The sequence below is a fragment of the Dermacentor albipictus genome, unplaced genomic scaffold, assembly GCF_038994185.2.
Source record: "Dermacentor albipictus isolate Rhodes 1998 colony unplaced genomic scaffold, USDA_Dalb.pri_finalv2 scaffold_18, whole genome shotgun sequence".
NCBI classification, from domain to species: domain Eukaryota; kingdom Metazoa; phylum Arthropoda; class Arachnida; order Ixodida; family Ixodidae; genus Dermacentor; species Dermacentor albipictus.
Genome location: NW_027225572.1, coordinates 698,210 through 720,356, shown reverse-complemented (window position 1 = coordinate 720,356; position 22,147 = coordinate 698,210). Strand labels below are relative to the sequence as shown.

The window sequence follows — 22,147 nt, the reverse complement described above, 5'->3', positions numbered from 1 at the left end:
TCCGACAAACTGAGGTGCCATCGACTGGAGCCCCATCACTGGCCTCCAGTCGATGGGGCTCGCCGTATAGTAGAAGTTGACCCTCCAAGCTTGTCGCTGCTTCGGGTAAACCACTGTCAGTTGTACCTCCGGTCCCCGAGGATAAAGTCAAATGTGGTTCCGAGCGTGCGGTAGAAGGGCTGACTGATGGTTGCGCTGGTCGGGCATCGACTGTGGCCTTACATGGTCAAGATGCAATCCATTTGGAGAATGCGTCAATTGCAATAAAAAAATAGGAATCACGGTAAGGTCCTGCATAGTCCACGTGGATCCTTGACCAGGCCCTGTCTGGGAAAGGCCACGGCATTATAGGCACTGGTCTCAATGGTCTCTGTTGTTGTTAGCAGGGGAAGCACTCTTGAACTGTGGCTACGATGTCGCTGTCTAACAACCACCACCACACATGACTTCGGGCAATGGCTTTCATTTTTGTGGCCCCAGGGTGGCTCTTGTGTGGCTTGAGGACTTCCCCTTGAAGGCTGGAGGGTACGACAACACCGCTTCCCCAGAGCACACAGTTCTGATGCACACTCAACTCATTGAACCAGGACACGGACTTGAGGAGTGGCTGGAGGACTTCCCCTTGGAGGGTGGAGGGTATGACAACACAGTTTCCCCAGACCACACAGTTCTGATGCACACTCAACTCATTGAACCGGGACACGTATGGCCCTTCCTCTGATGTAAATTCTTGAACATGACCAAACCATAAATCCTGTAGCACTCTTGACAACACCGGATCTTTTGCAGTGGCTTCGGCAACCACCTTTGATGAAAGGACACAGGAATAGACGCCTTCAAGCATGAATACCTCCACAAGTGCCCCTGGAGAGCAATCAGTGGTTGGCAAGGGGAGTCTACTCAACCCATCTGCATGGGCTACCAGGCCTCCAGGCCTATAGCTCAAAATGTAGCTGTACCCTGCCAGCAGCAAAGCCCAGCGAAAAAGCCTCGGCGAGCATGTTTCCGGAATACGCCTTCCAGCACCTAACAGGCCCAACAAGGGTTTGTGGTTGGTAGCCGCTTCAAATTTTCGTCCCCAGAGATACTGCCTGAACTTTGTGACCCTAAACATGAGACCAGGTTTATCCATTAGAAGAGTTAACTGCTGGGCGAGTTGGTGATCTTGCATACTGAAAAGATTTTGCGCCAAAAAACAACACACACAAGAAAGACGACGACACCACGGGCGCTACTTCAACTGTTTAATGAGGGTGAAAGCACTCGACATATATAGCCCTCCAAAACACCGCGCATGCGTACAAGGCAACATGGAGTACAAAGTTTTATTAGAGTAAGCGCAATAGAAACTTCAGCTCAGCCTTGTAAAAGCCTCGTAGATTTTATCTTCAAAGTACTTTTATCTCGTTTGACAAGCTACCTTACCTACAGGAGAAAGGCATATGCATAGGCCCTTGCATAGCCCCTATACTTTGCAATATCTTTTTATCATTTATCGATCGCTCTCTACACGATCGTTTTAACCATTTTATTAATGACAAAGTCCTTATATGTTTTGTTACATGGATGACTTGTTAGTGGTTTTAAACAAGCAGTGCTCTGTTTCGAATGAGGCTACAGTGAGCAGTGTTTTAGATGATTTTAGAAACTGGGGGAAAGGGCTATGTTTTACTTATGAGCTACCGGATAATGGTTTGCTTTAGTTTTGAGATTTACAGTCAAAGTTTTCAGATGGGCACATTTGTTGGGCTTACTCTCCTCGTGCGCAAAAAGGGCTCCAGCCGTACAATTCGGCCCACTCAAAGATAGTGAAAAGAGGCATCGCCAACCTCTGCCTGGAGTCATCGCTCCGGAAGTCGTGTGTGCATGAGATGCAAGCAAGTTTTTACAACCAATTGGGCAGGCTCGTTGCAGCTGAGTCGGTCTTGGTCTCTATGGCAGAAACGCTTTTGAAGAAGTTGAAGGCGATCTTTTATGGCATTACGGATACTAACAAATCTGAATCATTTGCTCAGTCACAAGAACTGCTCATTTGGCTGTGTTCTGACCAGTTAAATGTTTCCCTAGAACCAAGGGAAATCGAGCGAGCACATCGCCTAGGTCGATACATCCCTGGTCGTAACCAGCCCATCATTGTCAAACTTTCCTTCTTTAAAACAAAAGAATCCATCTTGTCGAAGGGCTGCAAGCTTAAAAACACTTCATACAGCATGGGTGAGGATTTTTCTAAGCCGGTACAAAACGTGCGAAAACATCTAGTCGCTTTTGCACGAAGCCAATCAGTTACTTTTTCTCTTCGCTCTTAAACTTTATTCATAGGTTCAAAACGCTACATTTTTGATCCAGCTTCCCAATCCGTGAAAGAACTATAGCTACCGCATTGGCACCAGCATTCGTCCCGACGTCCTCTGCCTGTCCCCTGAGAATCTTTTTCAAACTCTGTTATTTTTACTAACATAAGAAGCTTTCTTCCAACAAGAGAATAAGTATCAGATCTAGTATCCTCGTCTGGCCGTGACCTACTTATACTAAATGAAACATGGCCTACCAATGATGTCACTGACGGTGAAGTCCTGAGTGAACTACCAAATTTCGATGTTTTTCGTAAAGATAGGCAGGGTACTCGGGACGGTGGCGTTGTTATCGCAGTAAAAAAATGTCTAACGTGCTCCACAGTTCATGTGACCACTGACCTAGAAGTTGTATGGCTTATCATTCGCGCTAATCCGCAGCTACTATTTCTTGGCGTCTGTTATCGTCCCCCCAACACTAATCCTGACTTCCCCGCCATTTCAATAACACCTTGAACTATTTAACAAAAAAAGTCCCGAACGCGGGCATCTTGCTGTTTGGAGATTTCAACTACCCACATATCAACTGGTCAAATTCTTCTAGCACAGTTACTAGCACGACAGGAGCTACAGAATTCTTAGATATCTCCCTTAATTTTAACCTCTCCAAGATGATAACAGAGCCAACACGCGCAACTCATGGCTCGGCTAACGTACTAGACCTAACACTAACCACTCATCCTGAAAGCATGTCCTCCATTAGCTACCTACGCGAAATAAGTGATCACAAAGTAATCCACGCTGTTTTCTCATTTTGATCTATAGTAAGTCGTTCGGATCAGAAAACAATCCGCCTGTACAAGAAAGGGAATTACACCGCCATAAACAACGCACCAGTCGCATTCTATCAATCATTTGAATTAGGTTTTGAAAATCGCTTAATACAAGAAAACTGGTTACTCTCCCAAAATAGGATGACTAACCTTGTTGCACAGTTTAAACCAACTATTTTGCTTCGCTCTAATCGCAATAAACCATGGTTCACTAAAGCACCAAAAAAACTGGAAAACAAAAAGAAACGTCTATTTCACTCCGCTAAACTGAGGCCAAGCCCTAGCTCCTAGGAAAAATACTATGTAGTACCTGAACGCGCCTACCTGATAGCTATCCGGCAACAGAAGCACTCATTTTTTCATTCAGACCTACCCCGCATGCTCAGTAGTAACCCCAAAAAATTTTGGCAGGTTATCAATCCCCAGTCATCCCCTGGTGTCAGAATTTCGAAAGATGGTGAAATTTTACCTGATATTGACTGTGCCAAACTGTTTAACAATGCATTTTCATCTGTTTTCACTACCGAATCACACGTGCCTCTTCCTGTTTTCCCGGTTGCTGTTATGGCTCCAATGCCGGATATGATGTTTTCACCAGATGGAATATCCGCACTAATTGATAACCATAAATTATCTTCATCAGCTGGTGTTGACGATATCACGTCAAAGCTTTTACAAAACACAAAGCGCATCTCTGCCATGTATTTAACCCTGCTGTATTTCCAATCCCTATCATCAGGCACACTCCCTAACGAGTGGAAAAAGAGCAAGGTCGTTCCAGTCTACAAATCAGGTAACTGTATTTCACCCTTAAATTATCGTCCAATATCCATAACTAGTATCCCTTGCAAAATATTGGAACACATGATATACTCACACATAATGAATTTCCTAGACAGTAATAACTTTTTTCATCCATCGTAACATGGCTTCCGTAAAGGGCTGTCATGTGACACTCAATTAGCTACATTTCTTCATGACGTACACTCAAATCTCGATACTAACACTGTGACTGATATCATTTTTCTTGACTTTGCAAAGGCGTTTGATAAAGTAGCTCATCAACGCTTATTATTAAAACTTTCTCGATTGAACTTCCACCCCAATGTCGTAACATGGATAAAAGAATTTCTTAGTAACCAATCACAGTCCGTCAGTGTTAACAATACTACTTCAGAATTTCTTAGCGTAACGCAGGCACGTACCCAGGGGGGGGGGCGCCCCCCCCAAAATCAAGTGGCATAACCCCCTCCCCACCCACGCCACCACACCTCACACATTCCTAAAGCGCCGCCAGATCAATGTTGAGACTTCGCAGCTGTTTATCGGTCAGCATTACACTGCCTTTTTCACTCCTTTTAGATGGCGGTAGTTATCAGCATCTCTTGTAATGCGAAGGACAGTTTTCTCGTAGATTCCGCACCCGCTCGATTAACTCGAGATGCGTTCAGTTGTCACCATCTATTCAACCGTCACGTGCATAGCTGTTGCTTTTGTTAGTTCAACCTTCTTTGTTTAGGCTGATCCTGGGACCATGAGAGGAATGCGGCTGCTACTCAGCTGGTCTGTACTCTCATGGAACGAGTTGCGGCCGGAGAAAACGTCAATTGTGCTTAACTTATCCCTTTGCTTCATTGTTTCCTTGAGTTATGGCTCGCCCCGACGCTGGCAGATGCCCGGAACCATATACACGTGATATGGGTTAGATAAGGTGGGAAATAAAATAATATGAAAGAGCGTCCATCATGAAACCCTGCAATAACCCTTTAACCCACAAGCAAGATGACTGTCGCCCGTTACCTCGTCTGTTTTTCCCTAACTGTATAGCACTTTTCGTGCAAAATGGGCAACTGGAAACAAAAATCGCAAGGAGTTGAGAAATTAAGCGATCTACTAAGGGAGAGCCAAGGCAACAACCAAACTTCAAGCAAAAGCAAATAATAAAAAAGTTAACTGTTGTTTATGAGAATATTTATGGATCAACATCTTTTTTATTTAAGAAGGAAGTAGAGAAAAGGCCGCCAGAAGTGGAGAACGATTACTTGTTTTGAATGACGCTTCTACAGTTATCGGTCAGACTGCCTCACGTAGCCACTTCTCTGCTGCGCTTATGTGGGTGTTTTTCGAACCTTTCGCAGTGAGCGCAGTACATCTAGAATCGCAGAGTCCTGCGCTCTACGCGGTTGTATGGGGCTGGCGGCCGCACAGCGTTACGCAATTCGTGGAACTGTCAAAACTGATCAACAAGGCGAAAATAACTGATATTCGAAACTATAACATGAGAAAGACTGAAGAAGCCGTAAAAAATGAACGCAGCCTGAAATCAGTAAAAAATTAACCTGGAATAGGACAAGCCATGATGTATGCACTAAAAGATAAGAAAGATAATATCATCAGCAATCTCGAAGATATAGTAAAAGCCGCGGAAAAATTCTAAGCTGACCTGTATACAGTACCCAGAGGAGTCACGATAGTTCACTTAGAAACAGTAATGAACAGGATACAGAAACTCTGCTATATCTAGCGATGAGGTCAGAAGGGCCCTGCAAGACATGATACAATGAACAGCGGCAGGATAAGGTGGAATAACAGTCGATTTAATCAAAGATGGAGGAGACATAATGCTTGGAAAACTGGAGGCTCTTTATCCGAAGTGTCTATCGACTGCAAGGGTCCCAGAAAACTGGAAGAATGCAGACATTATATTAATCCACAAAAAAGGAGACGTTAAAGAATCGAACAATTATGGGACCATTACCTTCCTCCCAGTATTATATAAAATATTCACCAAAATAATCTCCAATAGAATAAGGTTAACACTGGATTTTGTCAACCAAGGGAACAGGCTGGCTTCAGGAAGAGATACTTTACAATGGATCACATTCATGTCATCAACCAGGTTATCGCGAAATCTGCAGAGTACAATAAGCCTCTCTATGTGGCTTATCTAGATTACGAAAAGGCATCTGATTCAGTAGAGATACCAGCAATCGTAGAGGCACTATGTAATCAAGGAGTACAGAACGCTTACGTAAAAAGCTTGGAAAATATTGCTACATGCGTGAGGTATCTGTTTGTTTGAATGAGGCGCGTAGGCGCCATCACTTCAGAAAAGAGAAGGAAGAATGAACTGGGCTCGCGCTGTGAATCTAACCGGTCAGCGATGCAACCGCTGTTGTAAATATAATCTGGAAATAGTTTCTCGTCTTACTGACTCGTCTTTCGCGTTAGAATATCTACGAGGTTCTACAGCTACCTTAATTCTGCACAAGAAAAGCAGGGAGATACCTATAGAGAAAGGGGTCAGACAGGAAGACACAATTTCTCCAAAGATATTTTCTGCGTGCTTAGAAGAATTCAAGCTATTAAACTGGGAAGGCTTAGGAATAAAGATCGATGGCAAATATCTGAGCAACCTTCGGTTTGCCGATGACATTGTTCTATTCAACAATAATGCAGATGAGTTACAACAAATGATTGGAGACCTTAACAGAGAGAGTGTAAGAGTGGGGTTGAATATTATTATGCAGAAGATGGAGATAATGATAAATAGCTGGGCAAAGGAACAAGAGATCAGGATGGCCAGTCGGCCATTAGAGACTGTGAAGGAGTAAGTTTACCTAGGTCAATTAATCAGAGGGAACCCTGATCATGAGAAGGAAATTCACAGAAGAATAAAAATAGGTTGGATCGCATACGGCAGACATTTCCAGCTCCTGACTGGAAGCTTACCATTATTATTGAAAAGTAAGGTGTGCAATCAGTGCATTTTGCCAGTGCAATATGTCCAGTGCCAATGCATTTGCCAGTGCATTTCCCAGTGCATTTCCCAGTGCATTTTGCCAGTGCATATGGGGTAGAGACTTGAGAGCAAGTTAAGGACCACACAAAGAGCGATCTAACGAAGATTGCTAGGCATAACGTTAAGAGAGAAAGAGAGTGGTTTGGATCAGAGATCGAACGGCTATAGACGATATTCTAATTGACATCAAGAGGAAAAATGTAGCTGGGCAGGTCATGTAATGCGCTGGTTAGATAACCGTTGGACCATTAGGGTTACAGAATGGGTACCAAGAGAAGGGAAACGCAATCGAGGACGACAGAACACTAGGTGGAGCGATGAAATTATGAAATTCGCGGGTGCTAGTTGGAATCGGTTGGCGCAGGATAGGCGTAATTGGAGATCGCAGGGAGAGGCCTTCGTCCTGCAGTGGACATAAAACAGGATGATGATGATGATGATGATGGAGGTGGCAGCCCCCCCCTCCCCGAAAAAAAATCCTGGGTACGTGCCTGCCGTAACATCAGGCGCACCCCAAGGTTCAGTATTAGGTCCCCTCCTGTTCCTAATATACATTAACGATCTTCCATTGCATGTTTCCTCTCAGATTCCGAAGAACTTCACTTTGGCCTAGTTGGTATTTACTGCATATCATATTGACCGCAAATAAGACGGGGACAGAGGGAGAGAACACATAAACAGCACGGGCGGTAACCGCCCGTGCTGTTTCTTTGCTGATGATTGCGTTGTCTATCGAACCGTCACTAATAGTAATGACTACATTTACCTTCAAAATGACCTGAACATTAGAACCTGGTGTGATCAATGGTTAATGGTACTAAACAATAATAAATGTAAATCTATGTCAATTACCCACAGCCCCCCCCCCCCCCCCATAATCGGCATGACTTTCGCTACACAATGACGTCCCAATCGACACTGTTACCTCTATTAAGTACCTAGGTATTACTATCACGCACGATTTAAACTGGTGCTCGCATATGACTAATATCATACCATCTGGTAACAAAACCTTGGGATTTCTGAAACGCAACTTCCACAATGCTCCTCAACAGGTAAAACTGCTAGCATATAAAACACTGATTGGGCCAAAACTCGACTACGCATCACCCATATGGCATCCTCACCAGATTTACCTCAGCAACGCACTAGAAGCCATGCAGAACCACGCCGTGAGATACATTCACTCGACATACTCATATGATATCAGCGTATCACCATTAAAAGTAGTCTTGTTTGGACACACTAGCGCACCGTTGCTGTATCGCGAGCTTATCATTATTCTATAAATTCTACACCAGCTCACTTCGCCATGCACCTTACAGGGTACCACCTTCACGCATATCACTGCGCACAGGCCACCCACTAAATGTTGCTCGCCCTAGCGCGCACTGTCACCTGGTAGTCACCATTTTTTCATCGTATAGCTAAAGACTGGAACAGCCTTCCCCACCACGTCGCTGCCATCACCACTTCATCTGCCTTCGTGGAAGAAGTAACGAGTATACTGTCTTTAAAATAACATAGCGGGCAACCTCCAGTATTTTTGTACCACCCAGCCCTTATGTAACACCCCGCAAGGGGTCTTTAAGGTAATAAAATGAAAAATGAAACGTCGTGAAGCATTGCACGTGCGACGCATGCGTAGTGTACAATATTCCTTTGAAATGTGGCAGAGATTACATAGGACAAACCGGTCGCTGTGTGAATGATCGCATGCATGAGCATGCAAATCTAATATCCACAGGCACAGGAGGTAATCTTCCGCTGCACTGTAAGGAGTGTGGTTGTAACCCTATCTTCAGTGACGTTTCAATCTTGGCGAAGGCTAAGACTCAGCAGGAAAGAGAGCTGATTAAAGCCTATCGCATCTATAAACTTGGGCCCGAGAAGTGTGTAAGCACGCCATCTGTGTTATTAACCAAGAAAGAGCTTTTATTTCTTGATAACTGTAGACGTGTATAGATAAGGTGCGGACCGTGGTTTTGTTTTGTTGTGCCTGCGCATGTTCAGTACGGACTTGCGGGACGTCGTTTTCATGAATGAAGTTCAGTTGTTAGTCCAGCCACCTTCCTGTCTCTTTGTCCATGTCTGCCTCTTGATTTTTTCTACTCTCAAGTTTGCTGGCATTCTCCTAGTATAACCATGTACCAACTAGCCAAACAAGCCACTCTCAGGATATTCCGGTTTTTATGGTATGTGCGGACAATCTGGCTCCATAAAATGGAACTTCAAAAAGACACATGGAAACAAGCGGCACTTCTGAGACACCAACAGACATGGCCGATTCGAGCGACGTGAACTTTTACTTTATGGAAGTATGCATCACTTACAACGAGTGCCTTCCGCTTCAGTCCGTAAGTTCTTCCCAAAGAATCCTCCTCTTATCTTTGTTGCGAAAATCCTTGAGTTTAGCGTCCCAAACAAGTGGACACTGCACAACTTGAGTTATCAACAGCTCATTGAAGATAGCGCAAGCCAGTGCAAACTGGCAGCACACGTCGTCTGCTATAACTGTCTGCATGAGCAGGCGAGTTCCCCTCGCCGCCCACGCTTTGGCTATGCCCCTGTCACATGATCTTAATGTCACTGCTCACAGTGCTCCACCACTGGTTGCCGCTCTCGATATTCGCGAATTTTTTCAAATGTTTCCATCGTAGTAGCAGCAGCGCACGCCGCTCAGAAAACAAGTTTTGGGAAAAGAGGCTTGCTCATGCGATGGCCACTGCGCCGTTTCTAGCCCAAAATCACTTGCATGTGAAACAGCCTTATGAGGTGAAACTGACTATTGGGAAGCGGCATTATGCAACGTGTCGTGCTTTCTGAGCTTCAAATCCATTTGCGAGGATTACAAAAGTGGAGTCAGTGCCATTGCTAAAAGCGGTCAATTGTTTCAATGAAAAACAGAACTGAACAGCAAGAAGCTTGGTAGCAAATGCCGAAGTAGCTAAGCCTAGCATTGCCGTGGTGCTGGCTATGGCTACTAGTGGAACTGCACACGAGAGCTCCAGGCAGCAAGACAATAAAAATGGCGGCGGTGGCGACTTCGATTTTGCCGTTTTGGGCCTGTAGTCATGGCAAAATGTCCTGAAAATCGGACGTCAAAGGCTTTTTGCGTATGAAATTTTAGGAGTTTTGTAAATTGACTCAATGACATGGCAGTGCCACGAAGGCATCCAAATTATCGTGAATGTTCTAAAAATCAGGCATCCGGAAAATCGGTCGTTGACTGTATATTTAATCTAAAGGGGATCACAAAAGAAGTTTGATATATAGGTAATTCCATATACAAAATAATAGTCCCTGAGGCAAACGGCAGCTTACTGATTGGTGCATCTGAGGGCTGCTACGTTATCGCACGAAACTCGGGAAAAAAAGAAAAAGCAAGCACACTTTATTTACGTGCAAAAATATTGCTGATCCTGGTTTGCTTCTTCTGCAAAATGAAGCTGAAGGCACTCATCTCGATTTTTCATTTCCTTTATGCCTTTTTTTTTAGTTTCCTTATACAAGAAACCAAAGGCTCCCGGACAAAAGGTGCTTCCTTGCACCCAAGTGGGTCCGGGGCCTCATACAATACTGCCAATACTGTCGAGGTGCGAAAGCTCTGTGCCTTCCATATTGCTGCAGACATGATGAATGATGTCAAATGACGATGCCAGTTCAGCGGCTGTGCACGGGTGTGTTGCAGTCTTTTGGATGATCTTTCTCCAGAAATGGCGTTACACACAATCTTGTGGCTTGCGGTTCTTTAACCTCAGCAGCCAACCAGTGCTGTCGCTAAGTTTTTCCCACTGAGTGCTGCAGCGAACCAGTGGGCCTTAGTCATTAGCATGGGGCCATCCAACGGACTGTTTTTTGTGAGAATCTCCAAGAACCACGCATAAAGACATTCATTTACTGCTGATGACAGCCACTGAAAGCACAGAGTCATCATGCTGCCATTGCACACAGAAGCATTGGAGGCACGCAACGGGCGTATGTGATCAAATATGGCTTTACCCACGCAAGTGTGTTGAGACGAGTCACATATATGGAGGGAGGTCATAGCAGTGCGATGCAAACCTAAATGGCCCTCACTCAACTACTCTATACTGAGGTGGCACACCAGGTGAAAACCAGTGCTTGAGACAAAATTAAAATGTTAACTGCAAAAATCAAATTTATGTGAGCTGTAAAAAATAAAATGATCAAGCATACTCGCCAAAGTGGGCATGCTGAAAATGCATTGAAATGTACTGCATTATTTGCACAATGTGTTTATGAGTAAGGTCTGATGAATTCGAAACAACCTTCACAACAATCACGTCTTAAGCAATTGCTAAGACATGGCAATGCTCACCCTATAGTTGATGGCAAATGTGGACACCTGCAGAGCCATGGATATGATGTATACAGTGCTGTTGAGGAGGGACGGCTTGAACTCGTCGTCCCTATCAGCAAATTTCTCAGGCCTGTATGAGGAGAGAAAGGACACAGATTTTGCCATGTTGCCACACAGCTCATTTCCAATGATGACACTGCAGAGGCTAAGTTGTGCAAATACTCTCACACAGCTGCTTTCTTTTTAATTACAGTTGAACCTCATTATAATGAAGTTCAATTGGCCCTGAAAATACCTTCTTATTATCCGATATTGGTTATCATCATAGACGCAGATATCAGCAAAAATAGTCGAAATCAGGTCCATGCGAAAGAAACATAACTGGGTGCCTCCGACAGGCCAGCATAAAGTCTACAGTGAATTTCGATCGCCCGTTGGCATCTTGCTGTGAAGATATGACGCGTTTGAGTAACACTAAATGTGCTACATACAAGCGCTTCATATTGCCGCGAATATACAGCCATGAGATTGGTGTTATCACGCGGGATTGGTACTTTGGCTTGCCAACTGCGGTCGAACTAGTTAAGCTGCTAGCCATATACCACACACGGGCGTCCAGTATGTCGTTTCAAGTTAACATTTTTGTTTAACAGTTGGAACACTTTTCGGACACAGAGCTGACCACACGTGATTCCGCATTCTACTACTAAGGCGCTACTACTAAGGTCTAGCCTGTGCATCAGATCTTACACTCCATCGCAGATAAGGTCTACGAGTACGAACATATTGATGGCGAGCTCCCTGCAATTGCAAGTCACCAGCCACTCTTTCGGGCGCTATAGGCCATACCAGTGCTGTTTAGTCGGGAGTCAGCAACCAAAGTTGCGGTTTCGTGCTAGTCAATAGGAAGGCAACTTCATCATCGCAGATAAGGTCTACGAGTATGAACATATTGATGGCGAGCTTCCTGCAATTGCAAGTCACCACCCACTCTTTAGGATACTATAGGCCATACCAGAGCTGTTTAGTCGGGAGTCAGCAACCAAAGTTGCGGTTTTGTGCTAGTCAATAGGAAGGCAACTTCATTGATGGCCATCGTACTTACAGCATTGCACACGTGATTCCTGCCTGAAATGTCATGCAGTGGCCTAAATTTTGGTTATAATTATTTTAGTGCTGCAAGTAGGTGGCGACGCCGCAGGAAAGCCCAAATAATCGAGCATCTGAATTCCTTGTTTTTTAGTTAAGGTGCGCCGATAGTGGCTGCACAAGTTTGTCAGCTATGCTAGCCCTAAATTCTGCTGAATGAGATGAACGGCTAAAACTCGATGTGAACAGCTGGGAAAAGCCGAAGTTTATGCTTATCAACTTGGAAAGCTTTTTCCATCTTGCCTTAAAGACGAAGAAATACATATGAAAGTTCAGTTGCCCCGGCAATCACATTGTTGGTTTGACATTTTTTCTCAATAACGGAGTGCATCACAGGCTGAACGACAGTTGGCAGACTAGCTTTGTTGGTGTTGTTGGCACGAAAGCTTGTCACACTGCGTCAACTCAATGCCGTCGACCGCATCATTGTCGTCACCCTAGTATGACAAAATATCTCTCAGTGACACTTTCTGTCGACTAGTCGATCGATTTTTGCTGTCATGTTTGCATCGGCGTCATGGCGGTCTATAGTGTGACTAACCTTTACTGAATGAACTAGCTTGTAGCACAAAATTAAAAAAAAGATGTTGTACTATAACTAGGCCTGCACGATGGAATTATCACAGTAAAGCATGGCCAAACCACACGACACGTGATGTCACGCTCGGCTGGCCAGTGCGTTCTGTCATCAATGCAGGATTTTCAAAAAGTGCGGTTTGATAATTATTTCATTGCAGACGCTGCCACTGTTTACTTAGCATGCAACCAGTCCACGGCTCCCCTTGGGTGCTGGATTCCTTGTATGTACCTTCTATACCTTTCACTAAAGCAGCGGCACCTGTTTGTTTGGTACAGAAAGTGCTGGGTGTCAGTCCTTGTGTTTGTCTTTGCGACAGACCCACAACAGGGTGTCAGAAATGAGATCGCGGCTCCAACTCTCCTAAGCCAATGGTGTCAGTGCCACATCGGAGACCAATGCAGTTGACGGCAGCGCGATTCCCAGTGAGCAGCCTAGTGGCAAATGGTTCGGCTTCCGCTGCCTGCACTATTCGACTTGACACATCCAGCAAGCTGGAAGACATAATGAAGCCATTATGATGACAATGTTGCAGTTTCTGGACTGAGTCAGGCATCAGAGGACATAGGGGTATTGCTTCTGTATTGCATGTTCCCCGAAGCTCGCCTGTTCCTCGATACATTCTCATTTGATGAACAGCCATTCACCTATTATGATGCAGTGATTGTTTGCTTCACTACCCACTTTGTCCACCCAGCAAATGAGCTGTATGAATCCTCACGCTTCCATAATGGGCTCAGCTGCCTAAGTGTCGAATATTACCACAGCAAGCTCTGCTGGCTCATCAAGCATTGTTAACTACTCCTTCACGGAGGCGGAAGAGAGGCTCGTCTGCGATCAGTTCATCGTTGGCCTGTGCGATGCTCCACTCTTGGAGCAGCTGTGTCAGAATGCAGACCATGGCAGCGAGCATTCCCATAAGCTTCACCTCAACGCTGGAAAAGACAGCAAGTTGGCATGCTGGAAAAGCCCTGCATGCCACACTCTTCTGTGGACTCGGCACACTCAAAGACCAGTTCACCATGAGGCTAAAAGCAGATGCTGTACCCTTTTCACTAAGTGTTCCCCGTATAATTGCTATCCCACTGTGTGAGACTGTACAAATTGAACTGGATAAACTGGAGAAGGTAGGTGTGATATGGTGAGTAGACAGTCCAACACCCTGCTGCTGAGGTCTCGTCGAAGTCCGTAGAAAGGATGGGTTCTATTGGCTTTGCGTCGACTTGAAACAGCTAGAAAGGCAGTCCTGAGAGAGCGCCACATCCTTCAACCATGGAGCAAGTCCTTGGCCTCCTTGGCGATGCCACCACCTTTTTGAAGCTTGACGCAACTGCAAGCTTCCAACAGGTAAAGCTCTCCTCCGAGTCCAAGGAGCTGGCTACCTTTATAATGCCTTTCGACCGGCACTGCTTTTGCCGGCTGCCCTTTGGCATCACCTCTGCCCTCAAGTACTTCCAAAAACAAATGGCCAGAATCCTTGAAAGCCATCTGGGGGTGGTAAACAAGACTGATGTCCTAGTCTTTGGGAACATCCACCAGGACCACACCAGACTACACCAAGTTTTGTCTTGCTTAAGAAGGCCGGTATCACACTTAACCAGGAAAAATGCCTTTTCACGGCCACTGAGGTTTCCTTTCCTGGATTTATTCCCTCTGCTGAAGGCATCAGGCCCGATCCAGGCAAGGAAGAGGCAGTCAAAGCCACGCAAACTCCTAAGGAAACAATCGCTAGGTATGGTGAATCACCTGGCCAGATTCTCGCCACACATTTCTGATGTCACAGTGCCCATCTGCACCCTCCTGCACAAGTCTGCTTGTTGGGCCCGGCAGCAAGATCAAGAAGCAGCATTTCCTAATGTCAAGGAACTCTTGACATCAGATTCCTGCATGGTGTAATACCATGCTGCATGTGCTACTACAGTTTCTACAGATGCAAGTTCCTGCAAGCTGCTTTTTCTTCGAGGCCGATGACTGAGACTTAGCAGCACTACAGCCAGACAGAAAAGGAGACTTTGGCAATGACATGGGCTGTCCAACGGTTTGACTAGTTCATTGCGGGAATCAATTTCCTCGTAGAAACCAACCATTTGGCAATGATTTTCCTCTTTGGAAAGATGAAGCTGGACATGTTGCTTTCTCGAATACAGAGGCTGAGGCTAAAAACAATGCTACACATGCCTGGCAAGCTCTTATCAACAGCAGATACGCTGTCATGCATCTCCCTGAAGCCATCTTACCCCCTGAACACGGTAGAACTATTTACAACACAAGCAGAGTTCTGCTCATCCTACCCCTGAACCTAAGGGTCAGGCACAAGACTCGGCTGGCAAGTGTAAAGCACTGACCACTTTCTGCCAAGATGCCAGTACATCTAACAGAATATGCCTCAGTGGAATATGAGCTTTCTGTCTGCGATAATCGTCTACTACCAAGGATGCCTGCATTGTTATCTCGTCTGCACTCCAGCCAGCAGTACTCACACTGCTACAGTCGAATCTGGCTATATCGAACTCGCAAAAAACGCCTATCAGTTCAATATAGAGCATAATTTGATATAAACCTGTTAAAGATTTGGATGTCATAAAAGCACATACCATTTATAAACTCACTTTATTGATGAAACCAGCTTAGTTTCCCATGAAATAGTTCTGCATTTTCTTCTGCATTGGCAATTTCGCTGCCTGCGACGCACACACTTCTCCACATTAAACAAGAAGTCAGAGCAGCTGAGGCCGCAACCTTCCACATTTGCGCAGAAGCACCGGACTAGTGCAAGTGCACCAATCACCTCAGAGGATGTGGGCAAAGGACCGTCGTTGCTTTCCTCATTGTGGCCACTTTCACTTGTGCTCGGAACGATGTCGGCAGTCTTCGCTTTCGGGCTCTCCCGTGGTTGCGACACCATCATCTGCACTCACAAACTCGATGACCGTTGATTCATCAACAGCTTCTGCAAATTCTCACAGCTCGCTCCAAATTTTGGCAATACCGGCAGTGGCTTTGTCGCATTCATCAGAACTTACAGTAATCACCGAGCACGCGGAGGCTGGCACGTCTGAAACAATTTCGGAAAAACCACTTGAACACGGCCGTGCTGTATGTATCAGGTGCCGCAAGCACCGGGTCGTGAGTTAGGCCGCTTTAGCCCTAATCTCCAACTTATTCTTCAAGATAGTGCTGAGAGTTCTCCTCGGAATCTTGCACGCGCTGCAAGGACATGCGAATTCCAGCGTTCAATCCAATTTATGATTTCGAGCTTAATGACGATCGCTTCATCACGACAAGACTGCGGGGGAAGGCCCACAATACGCAAACACAATGAACCAGAAAAGCAACGAGAAAACTCGCACTTGCGCCATTTTGCACGACGAGGGCACAAGAGGCTCTGATTGGTTGGCTGAGCAAGCGCTGCGGGCGGGCCAGGATCATTTTTTGCAGGAGGGTGTCGACGGCTCGCCCGAGGCAGCACGGTCTTGGTGGCGAGAGCGGTTGGATGGAGCCACGCCACCGGGTTTTCTTGCGAGGGAAAGCCGACTTCTAGGGGCACTTTTCCGCCGCATGACATTAAATACATCAGGAGTCGCTATTTTTGTTCGATGTAAGCGTAATTTGCTATGTGTACTCATTGTAACTATATCGCATTCAGAAAGTGTTCAATATATACAATAATTCTATGTAAACGGCTTCAATATAGCTGGGTTCGACTGTGGCCTCTTGTATCTGCAGACATCCCTTCTCTCACCGACTGTGAACTACCTCCACCATGGTGCCTCCATTTCAGTCAAGTGGGCAGAACCTCTGGTTCATTACCTGGACACTGCTGGGAACTCCTTGGCTTCGACTCGTTCCACTTAAGGGTCAAACATTCACCTTCATGGCCAACTACTACTCTAGGTTCCTAGAGGTAATTAGCTTGAGGTGTGTGACAGCACAAGCCATCATCAATGTCCTCAAGAGCATCTTTGCATGATGCGGGATCCCTGAAGAGGTCAGGCTCCCCATTTTCATGGTCGGATTTTGCAACATTTAAAATGGTATATGGCTTTGACCATGTAACTAGAAGCACACACTACGTGCAGTCAATCGGTGAGGCCGAGAGAATGATTCAGACTGCAAAGGATCTATTCCGCCAAGCAAGAACACCTCACTTGGCCCTGTTGAACTACTGAGATACTCCAAGAGTCAGTGGTTTCGGTATGGCCCAACTCTTGATGGGATGAGAACTATGGACCAGACTCCCCGAGACGGATGAGCAGTTACGTCCAAACTGGCCAGCAAGAGGGAAGGTAGCATGTAAAGACGCGAACTTCAAGCAGAAGCAGACCAGCAACTTTAATAGGTGTCACCGAGCAGCAAATCTGCCGCCGTTACAGACAGGCCAAGGTGTGTGGGTGCGACTGGACCAAGTACAGTCGCCCAAGTATGGCTCGACTCAAAGGCCGCAATGCTACGTGGCTGAAGCACAGCAAGATGGTGTCCTGCAGTGTCACTTGGTACCTGCTGTTCCCTAACAGGAAGACAACAGGTCAACAAGAGTTGCCACAGCATCCCGTTGCTATCTGGGAATCACAGTCTACCAACACAGCAGAGTCACAAGGCACCTGGGATAAGCTCTTGACTGGCAGTGGTCAAGTTGTGCAGACACGTAGTGGACAACGTGTTGTTCCGCAGGACTGCCTAAATTTATTACTCTTTTCTGGCCTCTCCACGCTTCCATTTCCTTTAAAGGCAGAGATGTGCAGGTTGCCACTGTTTAGTCAGCATGCCATCAGTCTCCCCCTGGGTGCTACATTTTATGTATGTATTTGACTTTGAATAAAGGAGCACCACTTCATTGTTTGGGATCAAAAGTGCCAGGCCTCAGTCTGTTCTGTGTTTGTCGTGCAACACATCCACAACCTTAAGAAATAATTAAGCGCCTATGTCGTGTCAGCAGTGAGCGACAAAACATGAAATTGAGGCATCACTGCCTACCACTCACTAAAATTCTCCCCAAATAGCAAATCTAGCTGAAAAAATTGTCGAATTTAAAAACTTGTTTTTAGCTTTCCAGAAGCACCTCTGGCACGTTCTTTCACCTGTCTTTATTCTCGTGCATCAATGGTCTATTTAAATTAGAATTTTAGGCATTAGAATCTCTTCTCCTCTCGCTCAAGTGAAGTCTGCCATTTCCCAGGAGACTGGGCCTGTATTCTGAAACGTTTGCCTTCTGCAAAACTATCGCACTGGCCACGCCTCTGCGAACTGTGAGCGCAGATTGGCTGTTTTATCGTAAGCAGAAAATAAACAGCGCCATCTAGTAGTTCCAGCCTACGTCATTTTAACATCATGGTGTCAATGGTTGTTCTCGACATGTAATCAATAGACGAACCCGTCTTTTGGCATTCGGTAGGTGGTGGAGTGTAGTAGAAATGAGAGGTGGTAGTTTATAGTAGTCGTTTTGGTGGCGCCTTACATGCGTTGTTTCCCGGCGATATTTGTTGATTCATTTAAAATAAAACATTTCACATTTCTTTTTTCAATTTATTTTACCTAAAGCAGCCGTAACCAACCGCAGTCAGCGCGCAGAAACCGTACTGCAGCCGCTAAACTAGAAAACAACACACCCGAGCCACTCTGCAATTGCATGGCACGATCTCTCACTCATGCGATGTGAAGCATTCGAGAGCACGTGTTGGTAGTGCACACTGTCACGGGTAAGCAGTCCCTTGATTTATTGAACATGATTATCGCGGCAGCGAAACTATCGCAGAAGGCGAACGTTTCAGATTACGGCCCTTGTTCTTGATCTCTTGCTATATTTATAAGCCATCTTCTGAAATCATGTCTTGTATCCAGATTTTTGGCAATGATTGCAAAATCTATTGCATAATCTATTGCAAAATCTTTTCACCATCAGATCATATTGCTGGCCAGCAAGCACTCTCTTTGGTGAAGTTCTCGAATACAGAAAAATCTAACAAACCAGATGAGTTTTACTAAAAACCAATTACTTGATACATTCACTAGGTGGCAGGCATGCCACCTGATAAATGCCCAAACAAACATTCTAACAGAAGCTTGTACAGTCAAACCTCGTTAATACGTACCCACTTAATGCGTAATTGCGGTTTAAACGTAGTCATGAAGATTTCCAACACTCAGGCCCCATTGGACCCCATGTATTAGCTGACCGCTTAAGCCGTAGTCGCTCATCATCATCTTCATCATCATCAGCGTGATTACGCCCACTGAAGGGCAAGGGCCTCTCCCATACTTCTCCAACTACCCCGGTCATGTACTAATTGTGGCCATGTTGTCCCTGCAAACTTCTTAATCTCATCCGCCCCCTGCTAAGCTTCTCTTTCCTCGGAATCCAGTCCGCAGCGCTTAATGACCATCGGTTATCTTCCCTCCTCATTACATGTCCTGCGCATGCTCAATTCTTTTTCTTGATTTCAACTAAGATGTCATGTTACGTTTGTTCCCTCACCCAATCTGCTTTTTTCTTATCCCTTAACGTTACACCCATAATTCTTCTTTACATAGCTCGTTGCATCGTCCTCAATTTAAGCAGAACCCTTTTCGTAAGCCTCCAGCTTTCGGCCCCGTACGTGAGTACTGGTAAGACACGGCTGTTATAAACTTTTGTCTTGAGGGATAATGGCAACCTGCTGTTCGCGATCTGAGAATGTCTGCCAAATACACCCCAGCCCATTCTTATTCTTCTGATTATTTCAGTCTCATGATCCGGATCCGCAGTCACTACCTGTCCTAAGTATATATTCCCTTACCACTTCCAGTGTCTCACCACCTATCGTAAACTACTGTTCTCTTCCGAGACTGTTAAACGTTACTTTAGTTTTCTGCAGATTAATTTTTAGACCCACCCTTCGGCTTTGCCTCTCCAGGGCAGTGAGCATGCATCACAGTTGGTCCCCTGAGTAACTAAGCAAGGCAATATCATCAGCCAATCGCAAGTTACTAAGGTATTCTCCATTAACTCTTATTCCCAATTCTTCCCCATCCAGGTCTCTGAATACCTCCTGTAAACACGCTGTGAATAGCATTGGAGAGATCGTATCTCCCTGCCTGACGCCTTTCTTTATTGGAATTTTGTTGGTTTCTTTATGGAGGACTACAGTGGCTGTGGAGCTGCTATAGATATCTTTCAGTATTTGCACATATGGCTCATCTACACCCTGATTCCGTAATGCCTCCATAACTGCTGAGGCTTCGACTGAATCAAACACTTTCTCGTAATCAATGAAACCTATATAAGCCGTAGTTGCTTATATAGCTTTCATTGATTACGAGAAAGCGTTTGATTCAGTCGGAACCTCAGCAGTTATGGAGGCATTACGGAATCGGGGTGTAGACGAGCTGCGATTAGCTGTAGTCACTCAGCACCCCCCAAATGGTTAGTGCGTCCTATTTTATTTTTGTTCTACACACACAGGCACAAAATCGGCAAAATCTCATGCACGGAGGTGTTCGATTCTCGAGTTGCGACACCCGGATGACAGCCGCTAGTGATAGTGATGTTAAAACATAGCCACCATGATGTATGTACTTCCTGCTCATACAGATATTGCCGATTGCAGTGCACAAAAGCATGGCCTTCTAGACTGGCTTCCGGTAATGTGAAGAAGCTGTCGGTACGGGTGCGAATTCACTGTCGCCGCCAAACCCAATCTAATCCAAGCAGTAACCGTGTAAAAGCGACTTTCTTTAAATGCGTAGGCATTTCTATGCTTACCCAATGAGCAAAATGTCCCTCCGTTCGTCCGTCCCGTAAGACGACTGCTTTCAAGATAAAGCCCGCAGCAGTGAGCGACTGTACCTTCACGCTGCCTGTCGCTTCAATGCGAACAAGGTGGCGAGAACACAGTGCTCACGAAGCTCTCGGCACAAGCTGCACCGTGCCCCTTTCACAGATCGCTTTGAAGGTGCGGGCCCACGTGTCTCTTTTCATTGCGCAATCGCGGAAACGCAGCGCACAGATTAGCAGTTGGCACTCTCTGTCCGCATCGCAGATAGTTTTCAAGATACGGTCCACGCAGCTATGCCATATACGCAGGCACTGCTGGTGCACATTTGATAACAGTTCCTAATGGTTTCGATGCACATGGATGGATGTTATCACTAATGAGCGATAACAGCTTATCATGACTGGAATGTCATCAGGGCACCGGGCACTGGCACATGCAGTATTTTGCTTGCGTTACCAACGCACCTTGCACTGTTCGTGTCGCCGCAGCATTGTTATTTGTACTGGCCAGATCAATAACATTGACACCGCGCTGCGTGCAGATGAGAAAGTGGCACAATACTTACGCATTTACGCATACTTGTACTACTCCCAGAGCAGTTCCTGCGCAAACTTTTTTTCTTCATTCTACTAGTGAGTTTGCGGTGATGGTGTTCAATGGAACCTGCTGCGGCGCATCGTGTTTATGTTATCGAGACATTGACGTCAATGTTTTTACATCCGCAGAGTTCTTGGATAGCGATGTTGTTGCTGCCGTCACACCTCGCCCCGCTTCAGCCGCAAGTGATGACAATAACGACGATGTGGAAGTGGACGATGGCCCTTCATTATCTGACGCAGCGTGTGCTTTGAGCATCATGCGAGCTTTCGCAGCGAAGGGGGCCTCGTGGACAAACTCATTCACGGCCTTACTGAAATCAAGATGTTGCTGCAAGGCCCCCACGGTGGCGAATGAAGATCGCCGATTTTTCACTGCTTACCCACAAATAAAGCCTGTCTGAGTGTGTGTGTTTGAAAGCATCACGACATAGTTCTTCTCCGGCCGGTAAGAAGCTTGTAAACTGGCATTAGCAGTTAATTCGTATATCATTTATTGCGTACCTAAACGTCATTTCTGGTCAAGTATGTATTAACGAGGTTGGACTGTATTGGTCTAATACAGTGTTGTATTAGGTGTATAAGTTTTGTATTAAACCAACAGAAATTTCTATTAGTTGTAATGATTGGTTGGAACATAAAAAAGAAACTCTACATGAGTTTAAATAATCTCTGCTGTATCTCACATGTCACTGTTCTGCCCCAACAGAGTCTGTGCCAAGTACATCTTGGTCATCATGCGAGCCCCCACCTACACCAACAGGAAGCGGCTGGAGCCAAATTCACAAGGCTTTACACCCCGAACAAAGCCATTCCAGAAGTAT

At 45.6% G+C, this 22,147-nt stretch overlaps 1 protein-coding gene across 3 annotated transcripts in view; it reads right to left on the bottom strand.

The window, feature by feature from the left end:
* Positions 1 to 22,147, bottom strand: part of LOC135900796 (endoplasmic reticulum transmembrane helix translocase) — a 602,974-nt gene that overhangs the window by 29,387 nt on the left and 551,440 nt on the right. For all 3 annotated transcript variants that reach the window (XM_065430378.1, XM_065430377.1, XM_065430379.1), the window contains one exon: positions 11,269 to 11,380. In XM_065430378.1, the coding sequence (XP_065286450.1) occupies positions 11,269 to 11,380 (112 nt within the window). The remainder of the gene's footprint in view (positions 1 to 11,268; positions 11,381 to 22,147) is intronic.